Here is a 26,340-nt window from a genome sequence, read left to right as displayed (position 1 = left end):
AAAATGTCTATGTACCTAAAGCAATCTATATTTAATGCAATCCCTATCAAAATACCATCAATTTGGGGGCTCCTGGGTGGCTCAGTGGGTTAAGCCTCTGCTTTTGGCTCTGGTCATGATCCCAGGGTCCTGGGATAGAGCCCCGCATCGGGCTCTCTGCTCAGCAGGGAGCCTGCTTCCCTTCTTCTCTCTCTGCCTACTTTTGATCTCTCTCTCTCTGCCAAATAAATAAATAAAATATATATTTTTTTAAATCTATTTTTTTCAAAGAAATGTAACACGTAACCCTGAAATTTATATGGAACCAGAAAAGACCCCGAATAGCCAGAGGAATGGTGGCATCACAATTCCAGACTACAAGCTCTATTACAAAGCCATAATCATCAAGACAGGATGATGTACTGGCACAAAAACAGACACATAGATCAATGGAACAGAACTGAGAACCCAGAAATGGACCCTCAACTCTATGGTCCACCAGTCTTCAACAAAGCAGGAAAGAATGTCCAATGGAAAAAAGACAAGTCTCTTCAACAAATGGTGCTGGGAAAATTGGACAGCCATCTCCAGAAGAATGAAACTGGACCATTTCCTTATAGCACGCACAAAAATAGCCTCAAAATGGGTGAAAGACCTCAATGTGAGACAGGAATTCATCCATATCCTTGACAAGAACACAGGCAGCAACCTCTTTGACCTCAGCCACAGCAACTTCCTCCTGGAAACATCAACAAAGGCAAGGGAAGCAAGGGCAATAATGAACTACTGGGACTTCATCAAGATCAAAAGCTTTTGCACAGCAAAGAAAACAATCAACAAAACCAAAAGACAACTGACAGAATGGGAGAAGACATTCACAAATGACATATCAGATAAAGGGCTAGTATCCAAAATCTATAAAGAACTTATCAAACTCAACACCCCTAGAACAAATAATCCAATCAAGAAATGACCAAAAGGGGCACCTGGGTGGCTCAGTGGGTTAAGCCTCTGTCTCAGGGTCCTGGGGTCGAGCCCCACATGGGACTCTCTGCTCAGCAGGGAGCCTGCTTCCCCCACTCTCTCTGCCTGCCTCTCTCTGCCTACTTGTGATCTCTGTCAAATAAATAAACAAAATTTAAAAAGAAAAGAAAAGAAAAGAAATGGCCAAAAATATGAACAGACATTTCGGCAAAGAAGACATCCAGATGGCCAACAGACACATGATAAAGTGCTCCACATCACTCAGCATCAGGGAAATACAAATCAAAACCACAGTGAGATACCACTGCACACCAGTCAGAATAGCTAAAATTAACAAGTCAGGAAAGGACAGGTGTTGGTGAGGATGCGGAGAAAGGGGAACCCTCCGACACTGTTGGGGGGAATGCAAGTGGGTGCAGCCACTCTGGAAAACAGCATGGAGGTTCCTCAAAAAGTTGAAAATAGAGCTACCCTACTACCCAGCAATCTTACTGGGTATTTACCCTAAAGATACAAATGTAGTGATCCAGAGGGGCACATGCATCTGAATGTTTATAGCAGCAATGTCCACAATAGCCAAACTATGGAGAGAACCTAGATGTCCATCAACAGATAAATGGATAGAGAAGATGTGGTATATAAATAAAATAGAAGACTATGCAGCCATCAGAAAAAAAAAAAAACAAAACCCCAAAATCTTGCCATTTGCAATGACATGGATGGAACAAGAGGGTATTACGTTAAGTGAAATAAGTCAATCAGAGAAAGACAATTATCAAATGACCTCGCTGATATGAGAAAAACTGAAAGGCAGTGGCGGGGGCGGGGGGTCTTGCGGTGTAGGGAGGGAAAAAATGAGACAAGATGGGATCAGGAGGGAGACAAACCACAAGAGATTCTTTTTTTTTTTTTTTTTTAAGATTTTATCTATTTATTTGACAGAGCAAGATCACAAGTAGGCAGAGAGGCAGGCAGAGAGAGAGAGGAGGAAGCAGGCTCCCCGCCAAGCAGAGAGCCTGATGCAGGACTCAATCCCAGGACCCTGAGATCATGACCTGAGCCGAAGGCAGAGGCCTAACCCACTGAGCCACCCAGGCGCCCAAACCACAAGAGATTCTTAATCTCACAAAACAAACTGAGGGCTGCTGGGGGGTGGGGGAGGCAGGGAGAGGGTGGCTGGGTGATGGACATTGGGGAGGGTATGTGCTATGGTGAGCACTGTGAAATGTGTGAGCCTGATGATTCACAGACCTGTATCCCTGGGGCAAATAATACATTATATGTTAATTTAAAAAAGAAGAAAAAAAGATGCTGAACCTCACTGACATCGGAGAAAGGCAAAAATCAACAGGAGACAGCTCATGTGATACCAGGTACCACGTGTTCCTGCAGGTATGGGAGACAAGAACTCCAAAACACTATCAGGACATAAATCAGGCTGACCGTGGAGGAAAGTCAGTTACTACTCTCTAGTGCAGACTCACTCAGCCTGCACACTGAAACGTCTAACGTGAAGAGTACATCCTGATTTCTTTGAAATGCCTTCCCACATGCTTGAGAAGACAGGTATGAAATGGGAACTGCAGCCCTGTCAGGAACAGCAAAGTAGACACAACTGAAATGTCCACTAAAAAAGGAACAGATGAAGGTCAAACACTCAGACGTCCAACACACACAGAGCTGTCAAAATGAGTGCACAGGGGGGTGCCTGCGTGGCTCAGTGGGTTAAAGCCTCTGCCCTCAGCTCAGGTCATGACCTGAGTCCTGGGATCAAGACCCGCATTGGGCTCTCTGCTTGGCAGGGAGCCTGCTTCTCTCCCTCTCTGCCTGCCTCTCTGCCTACTTGTGATCTCTGTCGAATAAATAAATAAAATCTTAAAAAAAAAAAAAAAATGAGTGAACTGGGCCCACACACACCAGCATGCTGCTGAAAGATGCACACAGTCTGACATGTTACTACATAAATCTTTACATCGAACCACCGAACAACCTGTGCCCTCCTTAAGGACACGGTGTGTGGTGAAAGCAGAAAACCAGGGGCAGGAAAGCTGCAATCAACATCTGTTTAGGGGTCACTTTGGGGTCACGTGTGTGGAATAATATTATCATCTGTACTTTTCTGTAAGTTCAAAGTACTTCAAATTTAAATTCATAATTCTTGCTGCTGTGGAAGGAGTGTAAGTTGGTACAATTTGCTCTTCAGATGGCAAGTGGACATTCCTTTGTTAAGACCGGACTTACATTCCATGGAAAATTCTACCTTGGGTACTGAACTGGACAGATGTGGTCATGCGCGTGTGCAGAGAGGTGTGTGCAGGAAGTCTCCACACTGAATGTGACAGCCAGTGGCTGGCAACGACTTACTTCCATCTACGGCCCACTGTCAACCAACCTCTGATTCATCCCTCCAAGGAAGTGTTGCGCCACCATGAAGAAAAGAGAGAGAAGAGAGATTATGCTACAGGAATACAGAACGATCTCCAAGAGGAAGAGGGAGAGAGAAGGAAGGGAAATAAATCACTAAGTAAATGAATGGAGGGAAGGGAGGGAGAGAGGGAAAGAAAGACAGAGAAAGGAAGACAGAGAGCAAGGAAGAGCGAGTGAGCTGAGGGGCAGCCATGGTGGGGGAGACCGGGAGAGCAAGGCAAAGGGGGCGGGCAGGCTCCTGTACCCCCTCAGTCTCATGTCTAGTTTTACCACACAAGGGTACCATTCCCAAGTCCTTCTTTTTCCTTTTTTCTGAAGTCGATGTGAGCGCAGGATGGGGGGAAGGGGAGAGGGGGAGAGAAAACCTCAAGCTCCCCGCTCCGCCTGACGCCGGGCTCGACCCCACGACCCTGAGATCGTGACCAGAGCAAAAACCAGGAGTCAGACAATTCACTGACTTAGCCACTCAGGCGCCCTTGGGGGGCATTTGGATTCTTTTTTTAAAGAAAGATAGCATGTTAACATTTTATTATGCTAAACTATCCAATAAAGTGGACCCCCAAAAAGAGACAAATCATAAATACAAAAATGCCAATAAATGCATTTTTAAATGTTCAACCTCACTGATAAGTATAAAACAAAACAGATGTTACTTTTCTCCCACCACACTGGCAAAAACATAAGATGAGCAACTTCCAGGGCTTGGTGAAGGCATGAAAAAGTGGGTACCTGCACACATCACTGGAGAGGGAGGCCAAAGAGACAACCTTTGCAGTGGGAACCTGCTAGGACTTCGTATTTCAACCCTACTGCACTTTTTAATGATGTTATTTTTCTTTAAAGATTTTTTTTTTAAGATTTTATTTATTTATTTGGCAGACAGTGATCACAAGTAGGCAGAGAGGCAGGCAGAGAGAGAGGAGGAAGCAGGCTCCCCGCTAAGTCCAGGACCCTGAGATCATGACCCGAGCCAAAGACAGAGGTTTTTTTTTTTTTAAAGATTTTATGTATTTATTTGACAGAGAGAAATCACAAGTAGATGGAGAGGCAGGCAGAGAGAGAGAGGGAAGCAGGCTCCCTGCTGAGCAGAGAGCCCAACGAGGGACTCGATCCCAGGACCCTGAGATCATGACCCCAGCCAAACGCAGCGGCTTAACCCACTGAGCCACCCAGGCGCCCCCAAAGACAGAGGTTTTAACCCACTGAGCCACCCAGGCGCCCCTTAACGACTTTATTAAAATAAAATTCACATACCATGCAATTCCCCCACTCACAGTAGATAATTAATTCACTCGCATGCAACCATCACCACAATGAATTTCAGAACATTCTCCTCACTCTAAAAAGAAATCGTGGGCGCCTGGGTGGCTCAGTGGGTTAAGCCGCTGCCTTCGGCTCAGGTCATGATCTCAGGGTCCTGGGATCGAGTCCCGCATCGGGCTCTCTGCTCAGCAGAGAGCCTGTTTCCTCCTCTCTCTCTTTCTGCCTGCCTCTCTGCCTACTTATGATCTCTGTCTGTCAAATAAATAAATAAAATCTTAAAAAAAAAGAAATAAATAAAAAATTAAAAAAATAAAAAGAAATCGTGCATCCGTTCCCCACCACCCTCTCCCCGTACTTCTCATCTCTCACCATCCCTTCCCGCCCACCCTCCCAATTCACCCTCTGCCGCCGGCATTAGTAGATCAGCATTACTCTGCTTTCTATCTCTACAAATTTGCTCAGTCAGGATACTTCTTATAAAAAGAATCATAATGGGGGGCCTGGGTGGCTCAGTCGGTGAAGACTCTGCCTTTGGCTCAGATCATGATCCCAGAGTGCTGGGATTGAGCCCTGCATCAGGCTCCCTGCTTAGCGGGAAGCCTGCTTCTCCCACTACCCCTCCCTCTGCTTGTGTGCTCTCTACAAACAGAATCTTTAAAAAAAACAAAACAAGGGGCGCCTGAGTGGCTCAGTGGGTTAAAGCCTCTGTCTTTGGCTCGGGTTGTGATCCCAGGGTCCTGGGATGGAACCCCGCATCCGGCTCTCTGCTCAGCAGGAAGCCTGCTTCCTCCTCTCTCTCTCTCTGCCTGCCTCTCTGCCTACTTGTGATCTCTGTCTGTCAAATGAATAAATAAAATCTTGAAAAAACAAAAACAACGAACCATACACTACATGGTCGTCGGTGTCTGCATCCTCCCACCAAGGGTAACATTTTCAAGGCTCATCCGTATTGTGGGGGTCGGAACTTCACTCCTGTCTCCAGCCGCGGGACACTCCCGCGTGCGGAGCGACCGCTTCGCTGCTCCACCTGCCAGCTGACGGACACGTGGGCCTCCACCTTTTGGCTACTACGAATAACACTGCTACAGACACTTGTGTGTAAGTTTTTGTGTGGACCTATTTTCAGTTCCCTGGGGTTTATACCTAGGAGAACGGCAGTGTTAGACAGTAGCTTTGTGTTTAAAACCGTGTGCGGCCCTGGCAGACTGTCCTCCAGAGAGGCCGCGTCATTTCGCTCTCCCACCAGCCGTATGCGAGGTTCCAACGTCCCCACATCTTCCTCGACTCTTGTTACCGTCTTCTTATACTACAGACGCCCCTGCACTTTTGATCTGCACTTCCCAGACGACTAATGATGTCAAGGGTTTGTTCATGTGCTTACCGGCCATCTATAAATCATTTTTGGAGAAATGTCTATTCATATCCTTTGCCCATGTTTGAATTGTCTATTTGTCTATTGTCTATTAATAAACATCTCGCGCAAACACCAGCAATCTTTCCTACAGAACCGCGGTGGACCTGCATCTAGGCTGAAGCTGCCTGTATCGAGAGAGTTCCTAGAGCACTGTTCATAACTGTAAAATGTCAGAAACTTAAATTTCGATGAATAAGGAACTAAATTAATGATGGCTCAGATTATACATGGGATACAAGGAGAAAATGTCTATGGCATATTAAGCAATTTTCTAAAAGCTATCAACACACAGTGGAATCCCACTCTGTTCAAAACAACGATGTGTGCACACCTGTCTTGAGACAGGCCTTCCTAACCAGAGAAGTTCCCGGCTGTTTCTTTACCAAACCAAGCGGGCATCTTGGGGAGGAACCGTGGGTGGTTGAAAAGGGAGGAAGACCTTAGCTTCTTACTCTCCATGATGTTTTTAAGTGATGGGATGATAAGTGTTATCTGTTTTTTAAAATATATTTTCCATACTTCACAAATAATAGCATTTTCAAAATTATTAAGGCATAGTTATCTTTTTCACTCACCACTGTACCCCCGAGCATTGCTCAACACTTGGCATCAGTAGACACAATAAAAATGTACTGAATAAACAAAGAACAGCTACTTCTGTGCAGCAGAAAATTGTTACAGCTCACACTTTAGGGACAGGACTCCTCACCTGCTGTAACTCAACTGTAAGCTAATAAACAGGGTCACTTACATGATTGAGAAAATACTGCACAATTATCTCATGGCCAGCGGCAGCTGCTTCCATCAAAGGAGTAAATCCATACACGGGTTCCCTGCAAGACAGAGGCCGTGGCCAGACGATTAGCAGAGAGGAGTTCAGCCAGGCAGAAGCTTTCCTGCCGCAGACCAACCCAAGCTGGCCCATCTCCCGTCCCTAAGCATCGAGGTCTCCCTCCCCCAAGAACGAACAGGGAGACATAAGAAAAGTTCCTATCGATACCTGAACCTCATAAATCTTTGTTTCTACCACCAGCTCTAGTCTTTCTTCCTCAACACAATCTGTCTCCCGCTCTTCACTCCTTCTAAGCTACTTCCATGGGCCATCTCTTAAATCTCCATTTTAGTTACAAGCGAAAAGCAGCGGTTGCCTTTCACTGCGCACAGAAAGCCAGCATCACCCGTCCACCTAACCAGATCCGGTCTTTTGAGCTCATCATTCTCCAGGAACCCTCCCAAAAGCTCCAGGACTAGTCATCTACTGTGTCCTTACTTTGCCTAGGATCTGATGCTTATTTTTGTGCTTGGTTCCGATTCGCCCAGTGCTGTCTACAGATGCCTCCTGACCCTCGCTTCTCTCGCGCTGGTCTAGAAGACAGGAACCAAGCTAAAACCCATTCCAAAACATAGCATTTTCACATTTTAACATCTCTGAGGTCAGATTTTATCTTAAATTCAGTAGGCAAGTGGCATTTTAATCAGTGGCATGTGAAACTGTGGTGCGTCTTACAGGGGGTGACTGCAACCAGGAGCATGCACCATGCCCGCCAGGAGCTGGGTTGGTACGGGCTGTGTTGACTGCTTTAGATAACACAGCTTCCAGCTTATAAAAATGAACGCTGCTTTCAAGCATCGGTTCACCGGATATAGACAAAAGACAAGAAGGAAAAAGGAATTAGCATTTAGTGTCAATCAAGTGCCGTTCGCTAGGCCACCAGGCCCTGGTGTATGACAAACACGTAATTCCTCGAACAACAATTCCTCTGTGACAGAGGTATTGGTGGCCCGTTCTCAGATAAAGAAAATGAGGCTCAGGGCACTGAAAGTGCTGCACCCAGTGTCCCCTGACAGATGCAGGAAGAAGCTGGGACTACCCACAAGCTTCCCACACTTGGGCAGGCCTGTCACCTCTGCCCAAGGAAGGGGCTACCCTGCACTCCGGCCCGCGGCTGCCTCCCTAGCTGCCCTCCTCAGAGCTCGAACGACCACGAAAGACCTGGTAATCACCTCACGTTGGCATTCGCTCCACTGTCCAAAAGGAACTTGACCATCTGCTGGTGCCCAGCGCTGGTGCAGTGGAAGAGGGCAGTCCAGCCTTGAATGTCCTTCATTTCCAGCTCGGCACCTTGCTTCAAGAGAACACAGAACGCTCGTTACAGCCTCAGCTCCTCTGTGCGGGGCGTGCTCCAGGCCATCGCAGTGCAAGAATCCAAGTGGCTATGAGAGCAAGCACACGTACGCCATGGTCTGCAGCGGCTCACGTCTCTGCCAGAGCGGCCAGGAGCCCCACGCATTTCTGGGCCTGAGTCCCCTCGGCGCTCACCTGGAGGAGAAAGTAGGCGATGCTCTCGTTGCCACAGCTGGAAGCCAGCATCAGCGGAGTCTGCCCTTCTGGGGTCGGCACGTTCACGCTCACCCCCGCCTCCAGCAGCAGGTGCACGATGGTATCGTGTCCGATGTAGGAGGCATACATCAGCGGGGTCCAGCCACCACCATTCTTCTTATTCAAATCTAACTCTCTCCTAAACAAATGCAAGAGATGCCAGCCACGTCCAGCCATCTCACACGGGAGGTTTACCAAAGCTGGCAGCGAGGCCGGGCCAAGACAAAGAGTGGGAACTACAGCCAGGAAGCAGAGGTTACCTGCCACCCTGGACATCACGGGGGAGGGGAGACAGGTGTGGAAACCGTTCGGTTCGCTGTACAGCCGCCTCTGCCAAGTCCTCAGAGCCATCCTCCTCCTCCAACTGCACGATCTCACTGTCCCCGCCCCACCCCAAGGCCAGCAACTCTTCTGTCCTACCCCCAGCTACACAGATGGTTCTCAACTAGGGGTAATTTCTGGCATATGGCAAAGTCTGAAGACATTACTAGTTGTCACAACTGGGGAAGGAAAAGCTACTGGCATCTATGGGATGGAGGAAGGGACATGGCTAACTGGTTAACCTACATGCACGGGTCCCCAGTGGAGAATGATCTGGCTGGACTGTCAGGAGTGCTAGAATCAAGGAACTGTGACCTGGAGCCTTGACTGCCTTCTACCAACAGGCCAGAATCTGCTAGTGTGGGGCTGGGTGGACAGGGAAAGGGGAAGGGACTCAGAGAAAGGACAATTTCTCGCTTGTCACCCCATCCTACAGCAAGATTCTTTAAAAATCACTGACCAGAGAATCCTATCTTTCTCATTAATTTCCATCAAAATTCCGGAAAAGCATTTGCCATAGGAAAAAAAACATGGGTTTCCCAGCCCAGAGTCTGGGGCTGGGGGATGGAAATCACATCCACTTCCAGGACAGCCTGAAGAGTTCACGCCCCGGGGCAGCTGGATGGCTCAGTGGGTTAAAGCCTCTGCCTTCGGCTCAGGTCGTGATCCCAGGGTCCTGGGATCGAGCCCCACATTGGGCTCTCTGCTCAGCAGGGAGCCTGTTCCCCCCCACCTCCGCCTGCCTCTCTGCCTACTTGTGATCTTTGTCTGTCAAATAAATAGGCAAAAAAGAAAAAAAAAAAAAAAAGAGTCCACACCCCATGGCCTCTCCTCTCACACAATCCCTGCCTCCAGTGGTGACAACAAACAATCGATCCACAGTCTATGCCTCTCAGAGGAACGCACATAGGAAGCCACACCAGAAAATTATTTTCCATTCCCTAGCATTTTCTAAAGTCTCTGGGATGCCCAGGCAGCCATTCCAGAAAGTCCTGGTCCCGGGGATGCAGTGGCGGCCACTGGCTGGGAGAGCACACAGAGATCAGTTCATCCTGGCCACGCGCCATTCACTGAGGGAGCGCTCATCTCCACGTGGAGAAGAACTTGCCCTTGGCAGAACATCTCTGAGGCTCTGACATGTCTAGTTGTGCTCAATCCTACCTCGGAGGCCTCCTCTGCCTTCACGCTCCTGGTCTATGCTTACCGTCGGCGAGCTTTGGTGTCAGGTAGGGCCACAATCCCAATCAGAGCACAAACACTTCCCCTCTCCCCTGTGGAGCCATTCGGGACTGTGCACTCAAACCGCACACCCAAAGGCTTAAAAGCCCAAGAATGCCAAAGAAGCCACTGTAACTGGGATCTCAGCGACCCTGTGAAGGAAGCGCTGCCTGTGTACCCAGATGCACATCTGTAAGGCCACCTGGTACAGGAGTACAACAGACTGTCCCTTACCACAGGCCTGCACTTGTACTTGATTGGCTGTAAGTGAAGACTATGACTTGGGAACCAAACCTGGGGCTTACATGAGACTTTGCTTTGGCTCCCCAGGAACTGAAAAAGGCACATAAGGGTATGGACAGGGGTTGTTTCTCCAAGTTGTCAATGCAAAACTGCAACAAGGAGGTAGGTAGGAAAGGGGGTGGAGGGGAGGAGATGAATCCTCCTCCAAAAACCACATTAACATGTGTAAGATTGCAGGGGGGCAATCCCCAGAGAGGAAGATAAACCCCCACCTTGTCCTCTTCTATGGCAAAAGCTTGAAGGGACAGGAAGGCAAAAGATGTAAAAATGAACCTTCTGGGGAAAGAAGACCACAGGGCATCATTTTCTAACTTTCTTTTTGTTTTGCTTGAACATTTCTGCAATTCATAAAAAACATAAAATGACTCTAAAGGAAACCTGAAATGTCTCCTAAGCCTATGCAGTTTAAATCCTCTCTTTCTTCCAAGGAATACAAACTGACTTCGTTATTAGTGTCCAGCATAAATCATTACTGACAGGTGCAGGGATTGATCAGTGTGCGCGGAACATCTACGACTGCGGGGGCCCCATGAGCTTACTGACAGCTCTGCCTGGGATCTGAAGACACAGAGACACGACTCAAAATCTAGGTAGAAGAAACGTTTCCCGAGATCGCTTACCGCTGCACACATTCCTTCACCACTTCGTACTGGCCGATGGAAGCAGCTGTGTGAAGATCCAAGGGGACGGCCAGCTCCTCCCGGCTGACCTGAGCCCCCAGCCCGTGCCACATGGACAAGCTGCGGTTCAGGAGCTCCGGCTCACTGGCTTCATCGCTGAGCTCCGACATCACTACAGAGGGAGATCCAAGGGTCAGGTCTTTCCTTTCTGGTTGTTCCAGCGACTAAAACAGGATGGTCTCACTCCTACCGGCAGAGAGAGGCTATGGCACTACTCTGGCAAATTCAATGCAATCAACTCCTGGGACAGACTTAGAAAAGTTTCATTAGGGCGCCTGGGTGGCTCAGTCGGTTGGGCGTCAGCCTTTGGCTCGGGTCATGATCCCAGGGTCCTGGGAGGGAACCCTGCTTGGGTTCCTTGCTCAGTGGGGGGCCTGCTTCTCCCTCTTCCTCTGCCATTCCCCCTGTTTGTACTCTGTCAAATAAGTAAATTAGTTCTTAAAAAAAAAGAAAAAAAGAAAATTTTCATTAAATACTTCACGGGTTTGGGCAGCTCCATCCTGCTAATACTGGTGAGCTTGTCACAAGACAGAAGAATAGCATATACGGTGAGTCACACGCTGCAGTGAATACTTCCCTTCATCAACCCTTAGGCCCCAGTTCTGCAAAGGGAATTCTCCAGCAACTCAGAAAGCCCAACAACCTCTTGGATGGGCAGTCAAGAAATGCTAATTGAGTCACTGGACCAAATCACCCCTTGGGTGGGGTGACAAAGAGCCCTGGACTTGGAGTTAGAGCAGAATTTAGCTCTGCTACTTAACATCTCCAGTCTCCAGTTCCTTGTTGTCTAATGCGGATATAACTCAAAGGGCTGCTGTGTAAACACATGGAAAAATGGACAAATAAATGGTAGAACAGCATATGATGAAATGCTAGTAATAAGCAGAAGGAACAGTTGATATGCACAATATAGGAATGGATCTCAAACACAACTGTGCCAACAGAAGCCAGACTCAAAGTCTACCTACTGTATGATTCCACTCATATGACATATGACATTTTAGAAAAAACAAAACTGAAGGGCTGGAGGACAGATCAGTGGTACTGGGGATTAGGAATAGGGGAACCATGAAGGGAGAGCAAGAGGGAATCTGGGGGTAATGTATCTGCTCTGTATCCTGATTGGTGGGTATGTTGACTCTATACATTAATCAAAACTCACAGACCCAAACACCAAATGAATGAATTTACTGTATAAAAATTTTAAACAAGGGCACCTGGGTGGCTCAGTGGTTAAGCATCTGCCTTCAGCTCTAGTCATGATCCCAGGGTTCTGGGATCGAGCCCTACATTGGGCTCCCTGCTTGGCAGGAAGCCTGCTTCTCCCTCTCCTTCTCTCCTGGCTTATGTTCCCTTTCTCGCTGTCTCTCTCTCTGTCAAATAAATAAATATAATCTTTAAAAAAAATTTTTAAAAACAAATTTGGCACATGGGTGGCTCAGTCAATTCAGCTCAGGTCATGATCCCAGGGTCCTAGGATTGAGCCCCACATCGGGCTCTCTGCTTGGTGCGGAGTCTGCGTTTCCCTCTACATTCCCCCTCTCCATCCTACCCCTGCTCATGATCCCTTTCTCTCACACACTCTCTCTCAAATAAATAAAACCTGCAAGAAAAAAAATTTTTTAAACAAATCTTGAAAGTCCCAGCACAGAAACTTGCTGATTGGTGTTCAGCAAACGTTAACTGAGTACGAATCCAACTATGAATTCCTTGAAAGTGGGAAAGATGGCAGGCCGGGATGGGGGGGGGGTGTCATAGACTGGTAAATTGGTGGGGTGAGGGAACTTTCGCACAGATGGAACAGCACCAGGATGAAAAGTCTGTGATTATGATAGTCCCTTATCCTGGGAATCCTAACCAAATCAATACTTTCTATTAGAACCTTGAGGTTCAAGAGTAACATCTGTCTCCTACTATACAATGGGTGGGAGAGAACAAGGAAACAAGTATAGAAAAGGGAGAAAACAAAGGTTGGGTCCATTCAGATGGCCTAAAGGTGCCCCAGCAATTCACAGGTGCCTCTAGGACCTCAGTCTCTACTGAGGAATGCTTCTAAGCTCCAGGTAACAAGCTGAGATACCCAAACAAGCAACAAGCCACCAATTTGGCCAGACTATGTGCACATGTGAGGGGGGCTGCAGGTATCGGAGTTCAGGGCAAAGCCCTGCGTTCTGGTGCCAGGAGCACCTCCTCACACCTGCAGCTTGAGCTCAACCAGTTTTCTCACTTTGCAGGCGAGAAACCTCAACCTGAACAGTCGTGGCCAAAAGATACTGGATAAGAACACAAAAAAGCTGAGTGCCTGTTCAGGGCCTTTCAGTACAACCCTCAAGCCTCCAACTGGTGTGTCTCTTCTACTCCGAATGCCTTCTCTGGAGTGGAGCCCACGTGGTTTCTTTCTCCCATCACTGGAGGGAGGCTCACACAGCTGACACCCTGCAGGGTGGCAATCACACCCAGACCGGCTCAAGGGGCCTGGAGAGGGAGAACTCGGATGCCAAGGGCACACAAAGCTATGGCTACTGCCTTTATCACCCCACCACATGACACAAACTCTACAAGGACGGGGTATTTGTTATGAATAAAACGAGTATGCTCATCCAAATATGCGTGTTCTTGCTCAGCGACCAAAAACCCTAACTAAAAAATAATGACGCTGGTGGTAGGCCTCCACACCTACAGGGAAGAAGTCTCGTCCCGGCGCGTGTGCCCTTCGCGGGGACCGGGGTACCCACCCTGGTTCTCAGGCCCTGGGAGGGTCGTTTCGGGAGCACCCCGAGCCGCGACTGCACTGACGTCCCTTGACGCCTCCTTCCGGTAACTCTAGACGGCACGTGGCTCTGTAGTCCCCGCCGCGCGGCTGCTTACGGGGTAACGCAGTCAGAAACTCGCGCGGCGGGTTTGCAGGTGCCGGCACCACACGGGGGGCCCAGCCGCCAAGCACCCTACCTGCGCTGGGCCCCGGGCAGCAGCCGCCGCCGCCGTTGCCGCCGCACGCCCTCCGGCCGGTCCGCTCGCCACCAGGCACGCCCGGGTACCCTCCGCGCAGATCGCCGCCACACCGCCCGCCCCACCCGCGCCGCTCCCGCCCCGGAAGTAGTTGCGGGAGGCGCGGAGCACGCCGGGACGCTCGCGGGACTCCGGGGCAGCTCCCGGGGCCGCGGTGCAATTCGTCCCTCCCGCACCCGAACCTTCCGGTCAGCTCGCCCGGCTCGCTGGGTGACGTCCATGGAAGCCAATGAACAGGGCGAGTTCTCCCTGCCCCGCCCCTTCCCTGGCCGGGAGAACCAATCCAGCTTCAAGAGAGGCAGGACGCGCCAAGTCCCGAAAGAGGGACAGGGGGAGATAGTGCGGTGGCAGCCCAGTCATCTAAGATTCCGGAGAAGGGGTTGGGGGGATTCCGAAGGCCGTGACAGCCTCAATAGTGCGCCACGGCCCGAGGGGTGAGCGCGACCGGAGGAACGCAGTGCAGACTGTTTATCGCCCTGTCAGGACCGGGTAGAGAGGGGAGGCGGAGGCCTGGGGTGAGTGGCCTCGGGCCTGCTGCAGCTGCAAAGGTACAGGTCGGGATTTGGACAGGACGGCGGGAATCGGGGAGTAGGGATGGGTGGGAAGGTCGGCGATGTGTTTTCCTCTTTCCCAGCTTTAGATATTTAAAGGCCTGACCCGGGAGGCCGTTGGCGTCTGGTTGTCATAACAACGGGGCACCTCCGGGCTGGACGGGCCGGGGGCGGGGCTAACGGGCTGCAGCCAAGAAACGGACATGGACGTAGCGCCAGGATTCGGAGGAGACTGGAGCGGCTCTTTGGCTTACCTTTAGGCATTAACCCCAGTCCGCTGAATGAGCCTAAGTCCTCACCTGGGCGTTCAGAACCCTGCGCGATCTGGTCGGTTTTCACCGCACATTCCAGCAACGGATTCCTTCTTCCCCCAACTTGTTGGGCCATCTCCGCTCCTCTGAGCTACTGTTTATGCTGTTCCTGCATCCGGTAGAGCCTTTCCCTCTCCTGTTGCCTTGCCTACCTAGAAGAACCTAGTCTCTGGTAGCCGCCTTCACCTCGGTGATTCTGCTGTCCTACAATCGGCCCTAGAGAGCCCCGTTTCCAAAAACGCATCTGCTGATGTGTATATGAGTTGCGTCTCCACCCTGCTGTTCACAGTTTAGGGTGCACCTACTCCTAACCCCTGCTTCCCTAATCAGAGAAGCAGCACATCTCCTGCTGCTATCCTAATAGGTTATTAGCTAGACAGGGCTAGGGCCCCTGTGCTCTCTTCCCGTCATCTATGCATTGTGGCCTCTGGTGCCACAAGGGGCGTCCAGACACTGGCTCTGAAGTACCATCATCCCACATTCCTAAAGCCACCGTGCTCCCTGAGGGACCAGGCTTTCTCCTGTTAGACTCTGGGATACAAAAGGGGGAGGATTCTGGTTAAATGCTTGGTTAGAGGAGGTTAATCTGAGTAGTGAACCCAAAAATATCTCCTGAGGACTCCAAAATGCCTAGTCCTGTGTAAGGGGGCAGTAAAGTGTAGTGCAGCTTGAAATCCCCCCTAACTCTGATACAAATTCTATTTTTGCCATTTACTGACAATATAACTTCTCTGAGTCTGTAAAAGGCAAATAATAATAGTATCTATGTTATGTGGGATACAGTTTACAGTCTATTTGTCATATACACAGATACTCTCTATCATATACATATACCTACCTATGTATAGGTTATTATGGTTATTATGTATCTTTACATAGGTTATTATGTATTTTTATATATATATCTATATACAGTTGACCCTTGAACAACACAGGGGTTAGGAGTGCCCACCCCCACATAGACCACAAAAATCCACATAGACCTTTTTTTAAGATTTTGTTTTTAAGGGGCTCAGTCGGTTAAGCATCTGCCTTTGGCTCCGGCCATGATTCCAGTGTCCTGGGATCAAGTTCTGCATTGGGCTTCCTGGTTAGCTGGGAGCCTGCTTCTCCCTCTCCCTCAGCCCCTCCTTCCCCTGTTCTTGCTCTTTATCTTTCTGACAAATGAATAAAATCTTTAAAAAAAGATTGGGCAGAAGGAGAAGCACCCTACCCCCACCGCCAAGCAGAGAGCCCAATATGGGACTTGATCCCAGGACACTGGGATCATGACCTGAGAGCCAAAGGCAGAAACGTAACCGACTGAGCCACCCAGGGTCCCCCACAAAAAAAAAAAAAAAAGATTTTATTTTTGAGTAATTTCTACCCAATGTGGATCTGGAACTTACAACCCCGAGATCAAGTGTCGCATGTTCTACCAACTGAGCAAGCCAGGCACCCCTCCACATACAACTTGTGACTCCCCCAAAACTTAGCTACTAATAGCCTACTGTTGATTGAAAGCCTAACTGATAATATAGTTGATTGACATATATTTTGTAAATGTTTTATATGTTGTATTCCCATATAAAGTAAACTAGGGAAAAGAAAAAGTTGAGAAAATGCACTTACAGTACTACACTGTGTTTATAGGAAAATAATCTGCATACAAGTGGACCAGCACAGATCAAAGCCATGCTCCTCAGGGGTCAGCTGCTTCTGGGCCCCACGTGCACCACACAGAGTGCGGGCACAGGGACTGATAGGAGCAGGAACCTGTGGAACCAGAAGGGAAACCAAGTGGGAGGTCTGGGAGTCTATATTCTGCCCCCACGGTGTCCCCCCTTGGCCCCGGGACCCTCGTACTTTACCCCGTGTCCCTTGCAGGGCTGCTTGGATGATGGCATGCTGAGAAGCACCCCAGAGCCTGGGCCCCCATGGCATCCCCAGACAAAGATGAGGAGTCCTCATCTCTCTGGGCCTCCCAGACAGAGCCCTGGGATGCCATCCTCAAGGCCGTCAGGGAGCAGCTCCCATCACTGGACTCAGATTCGTCCTTGGTAAGCAAATGCCTTCTTCCTGTTCTTTCTCGGTCCCCACGGCCCTTCCTTCCCAGGGCAAACATGCTGCTGCCCCACGGACAGCTTTGGAGTTTTTCAGCTTCTGTGTTTGTCATACTCTTGGTGGTTTTTATTCTCTGAATACATTTACTGATACTCAGAATCCTCCCAGGCCATTTCAGTGACCCCCAAACCATGACTGGAGAAATCCCCCACGAGCTTATCAGGATGCACTGAGATGGTAACATGCATTCATTGAACAAACATTTATGGAGCCTACTTTGCCTTTTCAAGAACAAGAGCAGCAGGACAAGGGCAGCTTGGGCCTGAAGGCCCGCCGCCGGGCTCTGCCCACCGCCCTGTAACCCAAAAGTCCTCTCATTTGTCCACAGTCAGACTGCGGGCCAGATGAGCTGTTCATCTTCCAGCGAGATCAAACTGCCCTGATCCCAGACTTGTCAGAGGAGCTGGCTGAAGATCCTGCCGGGGCCTGGCTTGCTACAGCCGATGGGCCTTCTGAGGTCTGTAGGAAGCAGGCTCCAGGGATCCACGACGCTGGGTCCCTGCGGGCAGAATGGGGTATGAGTGTGGGTGTCCACTAGACCCTAACAGCAGTGGAGCTCAAAGAGGTTAAAACCCCAGCACTCCCCAAACATTTGTTGACTGAATAATGGTGACAGTGGGGATTCAGAGGTAAGAAGGTGCCCCTAGCTGGAGAGGCCAGATGAAGGCAAGGAACAATTAGGAAACACCACAGCACACTTGTAACTAAGTATCATAGTTAGTCATCACCAACCATCAGAGCAAAATTTCCATTTTCTTGTCTTTCCATTTCTCAGAGGCCGAAAACTCTACCAAAAACGAATGTCTTGGTGCTTAAAATTAATTGCTCCCTTTATAAAGAGAAGTCATCAATACGGTTTCATCACTAGGCAGTTCCCCAACCGGTCAGGCCTGTTCAGCTCCTGTTAAAAGCTCCAAGAGACTGGCTTAGCTCCGTTTTAACTATTATGACTAGTGGTCACTCATTAACCAGGGGAATGGGAGATGCTGCCTAAGGCCAACAGAGCCAGACTTCCGTCAAAGCAGAGAAAGCAGACTTTATTCAGTAACTACTGACAGTACGGGAAAGAGTGGAGCTCCGTCTGGTCCGTGCAGAGGTGACTGGGGTTTTCAAGGGAGAAGCAGGGAGGGGAAGAACAGGGCCCACTAGGGTCAGGGCCATGAACGACCACAGAGAGCCGGTCAGTGTGGGTGTGACCAGGCCAGGAGGTGTGTCTGCCCACAGGTATGGAAGTCAGCAGTCCCACGAAGAAGGGAGACTCCTGAAGGGCCCGTGACAGACGTTTCTGGGTTATAAGAGACACATACTCACAAAAATACCGCTTTGGGTAAATGCTCTAAGAAAGGGAGGTCAGTGTGGTTGGAACAAACAGTAAGTTTCTCCCTGCAGAATGGAGCTTTCCTAGGGTTGGGGGGGGGGGGGGTGTGTCCCTCTGCTGGAGCTTTCCTAGGGGTTGGGGGGGGGGGGGTCATCCTAGCCCTGTGCTGCTGGAGGCTGCTCTGGAGTCTGGTCAAGTCTCTCATATGGGCATGGGCAGAGTGGTTCTGCACTGGCAGTCTGTCTCTCTCAGTCTGTCTCTCTCGTCCTACAGAACCAGGCAGGGCACGTCTCCTACCCGCCACCTGACAGACGTCCCCTACTCACTCAGCTGTGCCTGGAAGTATAATCCCAAACAGGAGAAACTCCCAGGGCTGCCAAGCCCTCTGGTTAGCACAGGTGCAGCAATGGCCACAGGACTTTATCTCATGTTGTCTTCATTCCTCTAATTACCTCGGTAACACTCCTAGAGAATTTTTTCCAGTTTGTGACAGGAAAGTCTGCACCAGCTCATGGGCGCAGAAGCCATGGGCTTGCTCTGGAGCTGAAGGGCCTGGCTTTCTTCTTGTCCACCCCTTAACGGCTATGTGGCCGAAAGGTGGAAACAACCTGTGTCCATCAACAAACCAAATGGACAAACCAAACATGTTGTGTCCATACAATGGAACCAAGTCCTGACACAGGCTACCACCTCAGTGGACCTTAGAAATATAAGCTAAGCAAGGACACAAAAGGACCAATGTTGTAGGATTCCACTTAGATGCCTTATCTAGAATAGGCTAATCCACGGAGACAGAAGGTAGACTGGAGGTTACCAGGGGCTGGGGGACGGGGAGGCTCAGTCTCTTTGGGGTGATAAAAAAGCTTTGGAAATAGTGCTGACAGCTGCACATTATGAATATACTTAATGCCATTGAATATTTTAAAATGACTAAAATAGCAAATTCATGTTACACACATATTTTACCACACACATACAAATTCTCTGAAGCTCATCTCTGAGGATACTAAGGACACCTGTTTTCTCCACAGGCAGGTGTGGTGTCTGTGGAACTCACAGCAGGACGCTGGAGTAAGGGGGGCGCAAAGACAAAGGGTTCTGCCTCTGTGCAAGGCGGGGATCCTGACGGGCCTGAAGAGAGCTGTGGTGAGACCAGCTCCCTTTGTCGGGTGCCTGCTGACATCCCCACGTGGGAGGAAGGCGACCATGGGGCTTTGTCCTTCAGCACCCAGGGTTCCCCCTGGGGGCCACACAGAGAAGCCACCTTCTGCCCCTGGGAAGATGACCTGAAAACAGAACCCCCAGGTGCTACCTCACCAGCTGGTTGGAGCACAGACTCCAGAGACCACAGAGCCCCCCGAAGGGAGAGGAGGAAGATGATTGAGGACATACTCCATAAAGTTACCTGGGATGCCCGCGGCCCAGCCTGCAGTGACCGAAATCCAGTAGAAGAGGCAACGGCAGTCCTGAGACCAGAAACGCCCCCAGAGGGGCCCCGGGAAGGACCTCTGGTGCTTTCCCTCAAGGTAGGGAACCCCCTAGCCTGCGCTTCCTTTGAGGGGAGGTCCCTTGCACGGTGTCAACCTGAGGCCTGGCCCACGGCACCTGTCCTAGTCTGGGCTGCTGTGATAAACTCTCATAGACCTGGGGAGCGGGGCTTAAACCCCAGAAATTAATTTCTCACAGTTCCAGAGACTGGGGAGCGCAAGACCACAGCGCTGGTATATCTGATGTCTGTGAGAGCTTGTTTCCAGGCTCACAGATGGCATCTTCTGGCTGGGTCCTTGTGGAAGAGGCGAGGAAACTCTCTGGCCCTCTTTTATAAGACCTCCACTTTCAGGACCTACTAGTCACCTCCCAGCAGCCCCACCTGCAAAACACCATCACACTGGGGGTTAGGATTTCAACCTGTGAGTTTTGGAGGGACACAGACATTTAGTCTACAGCAGTAACTATAGGCCCCTAGGTCCATGCCCCAGGTCCTTCAGCGGGCGGTCATGCCTGTCTCAGTGGGTGTGTGGTCGTGGCAGATGGACCATCCTCAGTAGAGGTAACAAGAACAAGGAACAGCAAGGAGACTAAGGAGACTGAAGGAGAGGAGAGGGGAAGGGAAGAAAGGAAAGGAAAAAGAGAGAGGGAGGGAGGAAGGAAGGGAGATTAATCCAAAGCATGTTTATAAAGACAAACAACCACATATAAGATACAGAACAACCTTTGTTAAAACATAATTGCCCAAATGGTCAAGCCTTCATTTTCATACAGATAGTGTGACCACTTGTTTAAGTTGTATTTAGCTCATTAATGAAGGAGCCAGCAGGATGACAAAGCCGGTTCGGAGAGATTAAGAGAAAGCAGGATTTTGTAAAATTCTGGGGAGAAAGAAAGGGATGCTGAGATAAAATGGCACATGAAGTACAAAACCGGTCAGCATCCGACAAGCAGCAAAGCTGTCCGTTACCTATAGGGTTACTATCTCTACGGGACAGAAAACCACTGCACCTGTTTCTCAGGTTTACAAAGTCATAACATGGTTGCCTGTGGAAACCAAATTACCCCCGCCTCCAGGAGATGGGCTCGTCAGGGAAGCTCTAGCATGACATTTAAACATTATGCGATTTTTCCCCCTTATTTGCAAATTTTGATTAATTTTCTTAACAACTTAGAGAAAACTGGCCTTAGCTTGTACATGAAAGTTGTACCTGAAGGTCATTTTTACCAATTCCTTCCTCATCAATTGCTGTTGAAATAAGCCATTCTGGGGCGCCTGGGTTGGCTCAGTGGATTAAGCCGCTGCCTTCGGCTCAGGTCATGATCTCAGGGTCCTGGGATCGAGTCCCGCATCGGGCTCTCTGCTCAGCAGGGAGTCTGTTTCTCTCTCTCTCTGCCTGCCTCTCTGCCTACTTGTGATCTCTCTCTGTCAAATAAATAAATAAAATCTTTAAAAAAAAAAAAGAAGAATAAATAAGCCATTCTTTCCTTTCTGCTTGCCCTGAAACACCTGTTTCACACCCTCTAGCGCTGCGAGAGGGTCCACAAGAAACACCAATTCCTACTTCACTTCCTCCCTCCTCTCATCACAGCCAGGTTCCCCCAGCGCTGTCTTCCCTGTCCTCCTGTGACAGCACCAGCCCAGAACAATCTTAAAGAGCAAAACGTTTAAACCTCCCATCACTAAACCCCTATGAACCTAAGGAGCTTAAGACGACACTGGGTTTCTGGGCCAAACAGTCTTTGTACCAAAAACAAAAGTATTGCTCAAAAAAGTTGTAGGAAGGAGATGCAGGTGGTGTGGGGTGACAGAGTGTCCACGTGGACGGGCACCTACACCCTGGGGATTCCTCACCTGCAACAACCCACAATGGCCTCCGTTGAATCAGCAGCTGTAGAATCGGGCACTCCGCCACCAGGACCCTGCGCTGCCATCATAATCACTGCTTTAATTATTTCAGGAACTTGAAGAGTGGGATTTGGATCACATCCTTCAGAGTCTGGCAGGGCAAGAAGGCGACAGGGGAGATCGCGCACCTAGAGCCACGTGGTGGGCAGCTGACCGCCTGGACCGAGGTCTGACCTTGAATGCTGGGGCCCAAATGTATGCCCACAAGCAGCTCCTTCCAGACCCTCTCAATAAAATCGGGTCAGCCCTGCAGCCCACCATGTCCTCTCTGCTGCTCAGGCCCCATGGTCCCAAACACACAGGTGCCAGTCCATGGAAACTTCCATCCACCTCATTCACTCACTCATTATATATATGACCCCCTACTGGGTGTCGGAGTGGATGAGGCTCTGGGGATAGGAGAGGGGGACCTTCACACTGGTCCCTACCCTTGACTCACACCTTTCCCTCCTACCCACCACCTCGGGCCTTCCTCTTTTTCTGGAAGCAAAGAGATCTGGGGTTTGTCCTCCTTCAGCCAGTGGCTACGCACACCCTGCCTCCACTCACCTCCCCAGTGATGACTGCCACTGCATGTGTGCCCTTGCTCTGGGCAGTTCTGTAAATAAAAGGAGAGCTCCTCCTCCCCTCTCCAGCCGTCCTGGGCCACACGTGAGTGGAGGCTGGTCTGAGGCAAGAGCGAGGAGGGGTGGGGGTTCCAGCCTCCGCTTCCAGAGCAAACCTCCTCTGTGGCTGACAGCCCCTCGTGCTGTTTCAACATGGTTGTGTTTGTCAGTGATTTAAAGCCTTAGCGCAGGATGTGGAGAAACCCTGCCCCCTGTCAGGCAGGGGCTGGCCTGTGCTGTAACTGATAGACACTTTAGGGAGGACAGTGTGGCAGAAGCCACTCTCATTAAAACCACAGAAGCCTTTGACCCCTTACTCCACTGCTAGCGTCTATCCTCCACCACACACCCAGTGGGCGAGGATGTGTGTTCGAGAATGTTCGTTACAGCACTGTTTATAATCAGGAAAATCCGGGAATGACCCATATTCAGTATCCAGCAGGAGTCAAGCTCGGACACCACAAAACGCGCTAAAACTCAGTGACAAGAATCTACGTTAACATAGAATGACATAATCTCTTCCGTGAAAAAAATCTATAGAGGATAATTCTGTTGCGATTTTTTTTTTTTTAAGTGAACACACAGAACTGCCACTCTGACGAGTGGGACTGGGGGGTGAGGAAGTGAGGGGGACCGTTCCTTGTCACTCCTACTGCACGGGGCCTGCGCGCAGATCGCTCCCCTGGTCCTGCAGAGCTGGACGCGGGGTCCTCATAGAGGGCTGTGGGTGGCAGAGGGGGTGCACAGTAGACCCACACGAAGGAGTCCAATGGATCCTAAGGCTCAGGCTGCTGTAAGTCAAAGCATGGGTGTCCCCTCAGCAGCCTCCCTGCTCTCCCATCAGACCAGAGCCGGCCGAACTGCCAGGACAGGCTCATGGAACAGCTCACCCTTCTATGTGCCGCCCAGTCCCAAGCCCCTTCTGCGACAGGACCCCAGGACACCACGCAGCACGAGGCCAGGAGCAGGTGAGACTTCTGCCAGCCACAGCCTGTCCTCTCTCTGGAACTGGCCATGCCCTTGCAGCATGTATCAGGTCTACCCTGGGTGCGGCACTGAGGCACAGTTCTCATTTCCTCTCAAGAATCTGATCAGGGGACGCCTGGGTGCCTCAGTTGGTTAAGCAGCTGCCTTCGGCTCAGGTCATGATCCCAGCGTCCTGGGATCGAGTCCCACATCGGGCTCCTTGCTCCGCAGGGAGCCTGCTTCTCCCTCTGCCTCTAGCCTGCCACTCTGTCTGCCTGTGCTTGCGCTCTGTATCTCTCTCTATATATATAACAAATAAATAAAAATCTTTAAAAAAAAAAAAAAAGAATCTGATCAGGTAGGTGCTGTCATTATCTCTGTTCTACAGATGGGGAAACTGAGGCTCAGAGGTTGAGTTACCCGGGCCATACATGGCAGAGCTGGGACTCAAGGCCCAAAGCCCCTGTTCTCGCACACGCCCTGGGAACCCTCCCTTCAGCATCCACATGGCTCCCCCAGAGTGGGACCCTGCCCCTCTGGCTGCTATTAATTAGGCCAGCCCTGGAGTCTAACGCGAGCCAGGCCGATCAGAGCCTTTCTGTGAGAATCTCTCTGTCTCTGGGTGGGAATGGGAGGGCAGAGGTGGGCACAGGGCACTGGGATCCCTTAAAACCTACTCCCCACTCTTTTTTAGGGATCTGAGAGCCAATGCATTCTCCTTTTCATCCAAGCTAGTTGGAGTGGCCTCCTGTTCCTGGCAACCCAGTGACCAATAGAAAATATCTAGGCGCGGGGCGGTGGTTCAGTGACCAACTCTTGGTTTTGGCTCAGGTCATGACTTTGGATTCTGCACTCACGAGGGGTGTGCGTCCCTTCTCCCTCTCCCACTGTTCCCCCCCACACCCCACTTATGCTCTCTTTCAAATACCTAAGTTTAAAAAAAAAAAGCATCTAGACCTGTGCTGTCCAATTGGTAGTCTCTGGCCACACGCGGCTACTGAACCCTTGAAATGTGCCTGGGTGCAACTGAGGAAATGAATTTTTAAAATTTATTTTTAAATTTAATTTTAACTAGCTTACAAGCAAATTTAAGTAGCTATTTGTAGCAAGTGGCCACCACGCTGGGAAGCACAGATATGGAACACTTCCAGTACCACAGATCGTCCCATGGGACAGTGTCGGGCCCAATCTTGAGGGCTGTTCTGAAGAGCAAAAGAGCAGGTGCGCTTACAGGGCCTAGCTCAGGCCACTCTGTCATCACCGAGTGACAAAAAGCCCTGCTCTCTCATCTCAAGATCTGCTGCAGGCATCCAGGCTGAGCTGGGCCTGGCCCCAGAGCAGGCAGCTAAGGAGCCCAGCAGAGCCTCCCACCATCTTCATCGATCTGCGGCCCTCGGAGCCATCAGACCCCAGGTCGGTGGAAAGGTACTGGGAGCGGTGACGGCCCAGCTTTGCAGTGCTCACTTAGCCTCAGGAGGAGCGGGGGCTCGGGCAGGTGGGAGTCACGCTGGTGTGGGCAGTCCCAGAGCACCGCTCAGCGGAGAAGTGCTTTCAGCCAGGAGCTGAGCCTGGCCAACCTTCCCGCTTGGTCCCATCAGCAGACTCTCCCTGCAAGGAGGCAAGAACCCAGGTGGAGCTCTGAGCAAACAGAATCTGAGCTTTGGTACATCGACCCTGGGGGATGTCCCTCCACTACGTGGCAGCAAAATCCCAGTGGCCTTGCATCAACAGGGAGGCCTGGGTGGCCTGGGGCACATCCCGTGAAGCCAGTTTTCCTCTTCTCCAGCTCCAGCCCCAGCCCCAGCTCCTTTGACAGCGAGGAGGAGGAAGAGGAGACAGTGGCTCTCAGAGACCAGCAGGGCCCCCCGGAGCAGGAGAGTCCTTCCCCCCCGGCAGCTACGGTAACCACCAAGGGGCTCCCATCACCCGGGGACGTCCCTTCTCTGCTTTCCACGCAAGCCCTCAGCCTCACACACTGAACATTTGTGCTTTCAGCTCTGTCTTGTACCCACAGGGACAGTATGTGTGGGTCTGGGGAGAGGGGTCTAGGTGGTGGCCGTGGGAGCTCACTTGGGGCCCAGCCTGGACTGCTGTCCTCCCAACATCACCAAGAATACCTTAGTTCACTCCTGAGAAGGGAGTAGTGCTTTCCTTCTGAAAAATAGCTTCTCAAATCAATTTACACCCTACTCCTGATAGCACTGGAAGTCAAGTTGTTGGGATGGAATGAAGTGATGGTTTTTGGCTAGAAATGAGAAGAGGAAGTGCAGTGTCCCATTTGGAGACGGCCCGCTTCCCACCGGGCAGAGGACTCGCACAGTGGTCCTGGGGCCACTCAGACTTATATGCTGTATCTCTTGTTTTTGGAATTGCAAAGCCTGTGGATCCTATCCTCTGGGAATGTCAGAGTCCAAGGCAGCTCTCCCTCTCAAGTACATGTCTATGTCTAGGCATAGAGGAAAAAAGAAAAAAAAAAAAAAGTGTCACACAGGGGAGCTCCCAGAAGCCTTGAATAAGCTGACATGCCCTGTGACTCAGCACAGGCTGAGAGGCCAAAATCTCTCACTTACCTTCTTGAGAACCAGGGAACACAATTCGGGAAGCACTCTGGCCCCTTCCTGTGGGGAGGTCTGGTGTTGACTGATCGTCTCTTGTGTCACAGGGACTGCACTGGGAAGAGTCAGCTTCTCCAGCAGCTCAGGGCATTTCGGAAGGAGACGGCTCAGCCCAATTGGCCTGCCACTGGGGGTCCCAGTGGCTGGAAGGCTCAGGTCCCTGAAGATCCAGCCAGCTCCGCAACTAGGAGGAAGCAACATGTACCAGCTTGGGCTGAGCCCCAGAACACCCCGGCCAGATGCCCAGGGGGAGGTCCCAGGGCACTAGGGGACGCTCTTGGGCCAGGGACAGCCAGGGAGGCCCTGGTGCCTCCCCTGAGCCAACCGTAGCTGCCTCCATGCCTCCAGGAACCGAAGGGAGGAGGAGCTGGATGGGATGATTCCACTCTCCATCCACATGCCCTGGCCCCTGGCTCTCCCTTGTTTCCGTGACAAGGTGCTGCTTCTGCAGCATGGGGACCCTTGGGCTGCGGGGCATTCTACGCACTTAGAGCAA

General features: G+C 50.6%; 2 protein-coding genes across 6 annotated transcripts in view; one reads left to right on the top strand and one right to left on the bottom strand.

The window, feature by feature from the left end:
• ANKS3 (ankyrin repeat and sterile alpha motif domain containing 3) overlaps positions 1 to 14,184 on the bottom strand; it is a 39,128-nt gene extending 24,944 nt beyond the window's left edge. For 4 of the 5 annotated variants that reach the window (XM_032328145.1, XM_032328147.1, XM_032328149.1 and 1 more), the window contains exons 1-5: positions 13,919 to 14,184; positions 10,910 to 11,081; positions 8,388 to 8,586; positions 8,072 to 8,193; positions 6,819 to 6,900 (exon numbers count right to left, since the gene is read on the bottom strand). In XM_032328145.1, the coding sequence (XP_032184036.1) occupies positions 6,819 to 6,900; positions 8,072 to 8,193; positions 8,388 to 8,586; positions 10,910 to 11,079 (573 nt within the window). In that variant the 5' untranslated portion in view covers positions 11,080 to 11,081; positions 13,919 to 14,184. The other variant, XM_032328146.1, reaches the window with a different exon arrangement.
• A 68-nt stretch (positions 14,185 to 14,252) lies between these two features.
• Positions 14,253 to 26,106, top strand: C20H16orf71 (chromosome 20 C16orf71 homolog). Its single transcript, XM_032328165.1, is given in 11 exon segments — positions 14,253 to 14,526; positions 14,790 to 14,958; positions 16,707 to 16,879; positions 17,272 to 17,400; positions 19,293 to 19,787; positions 21,711 to 21,825; positions 23,108 to 23,231; positions 24,525 to 24,561; positions 24,563 to 24,654; positions 25,022 to 25,130; positions 25,892 to 26,106. Coding segments are annotated over 9 exon segments (1,341 nt in total). The 5' UTR covers positions 14,253 to 14,526; positions 14,790 to 14,958; positions 16,707 to 16,756; the 3' UTR covers positions 26,009 to 26,106.
• Positions 26,107 to 26,340: the final 234 nt, after the last annotated feature.

This window comes from Mustela erminea, chromosome 20 (assembly GCF_009829155.1).
Source record: "Mustela erminea isolate mMusErm1 chromosome 20, mMusErm1.Pri, whole genome shotgun sequence".
Taxonomy (NCBI): domain Eukaryota; kingdom Metazoa; phylum Chordata; class Mammalia; order Carnivora; family Mustelidae; genus Mustela; species Mustela erminea.
This window is presented reverse-complemented; position numbering and strand designations above follow the sequence as displayed.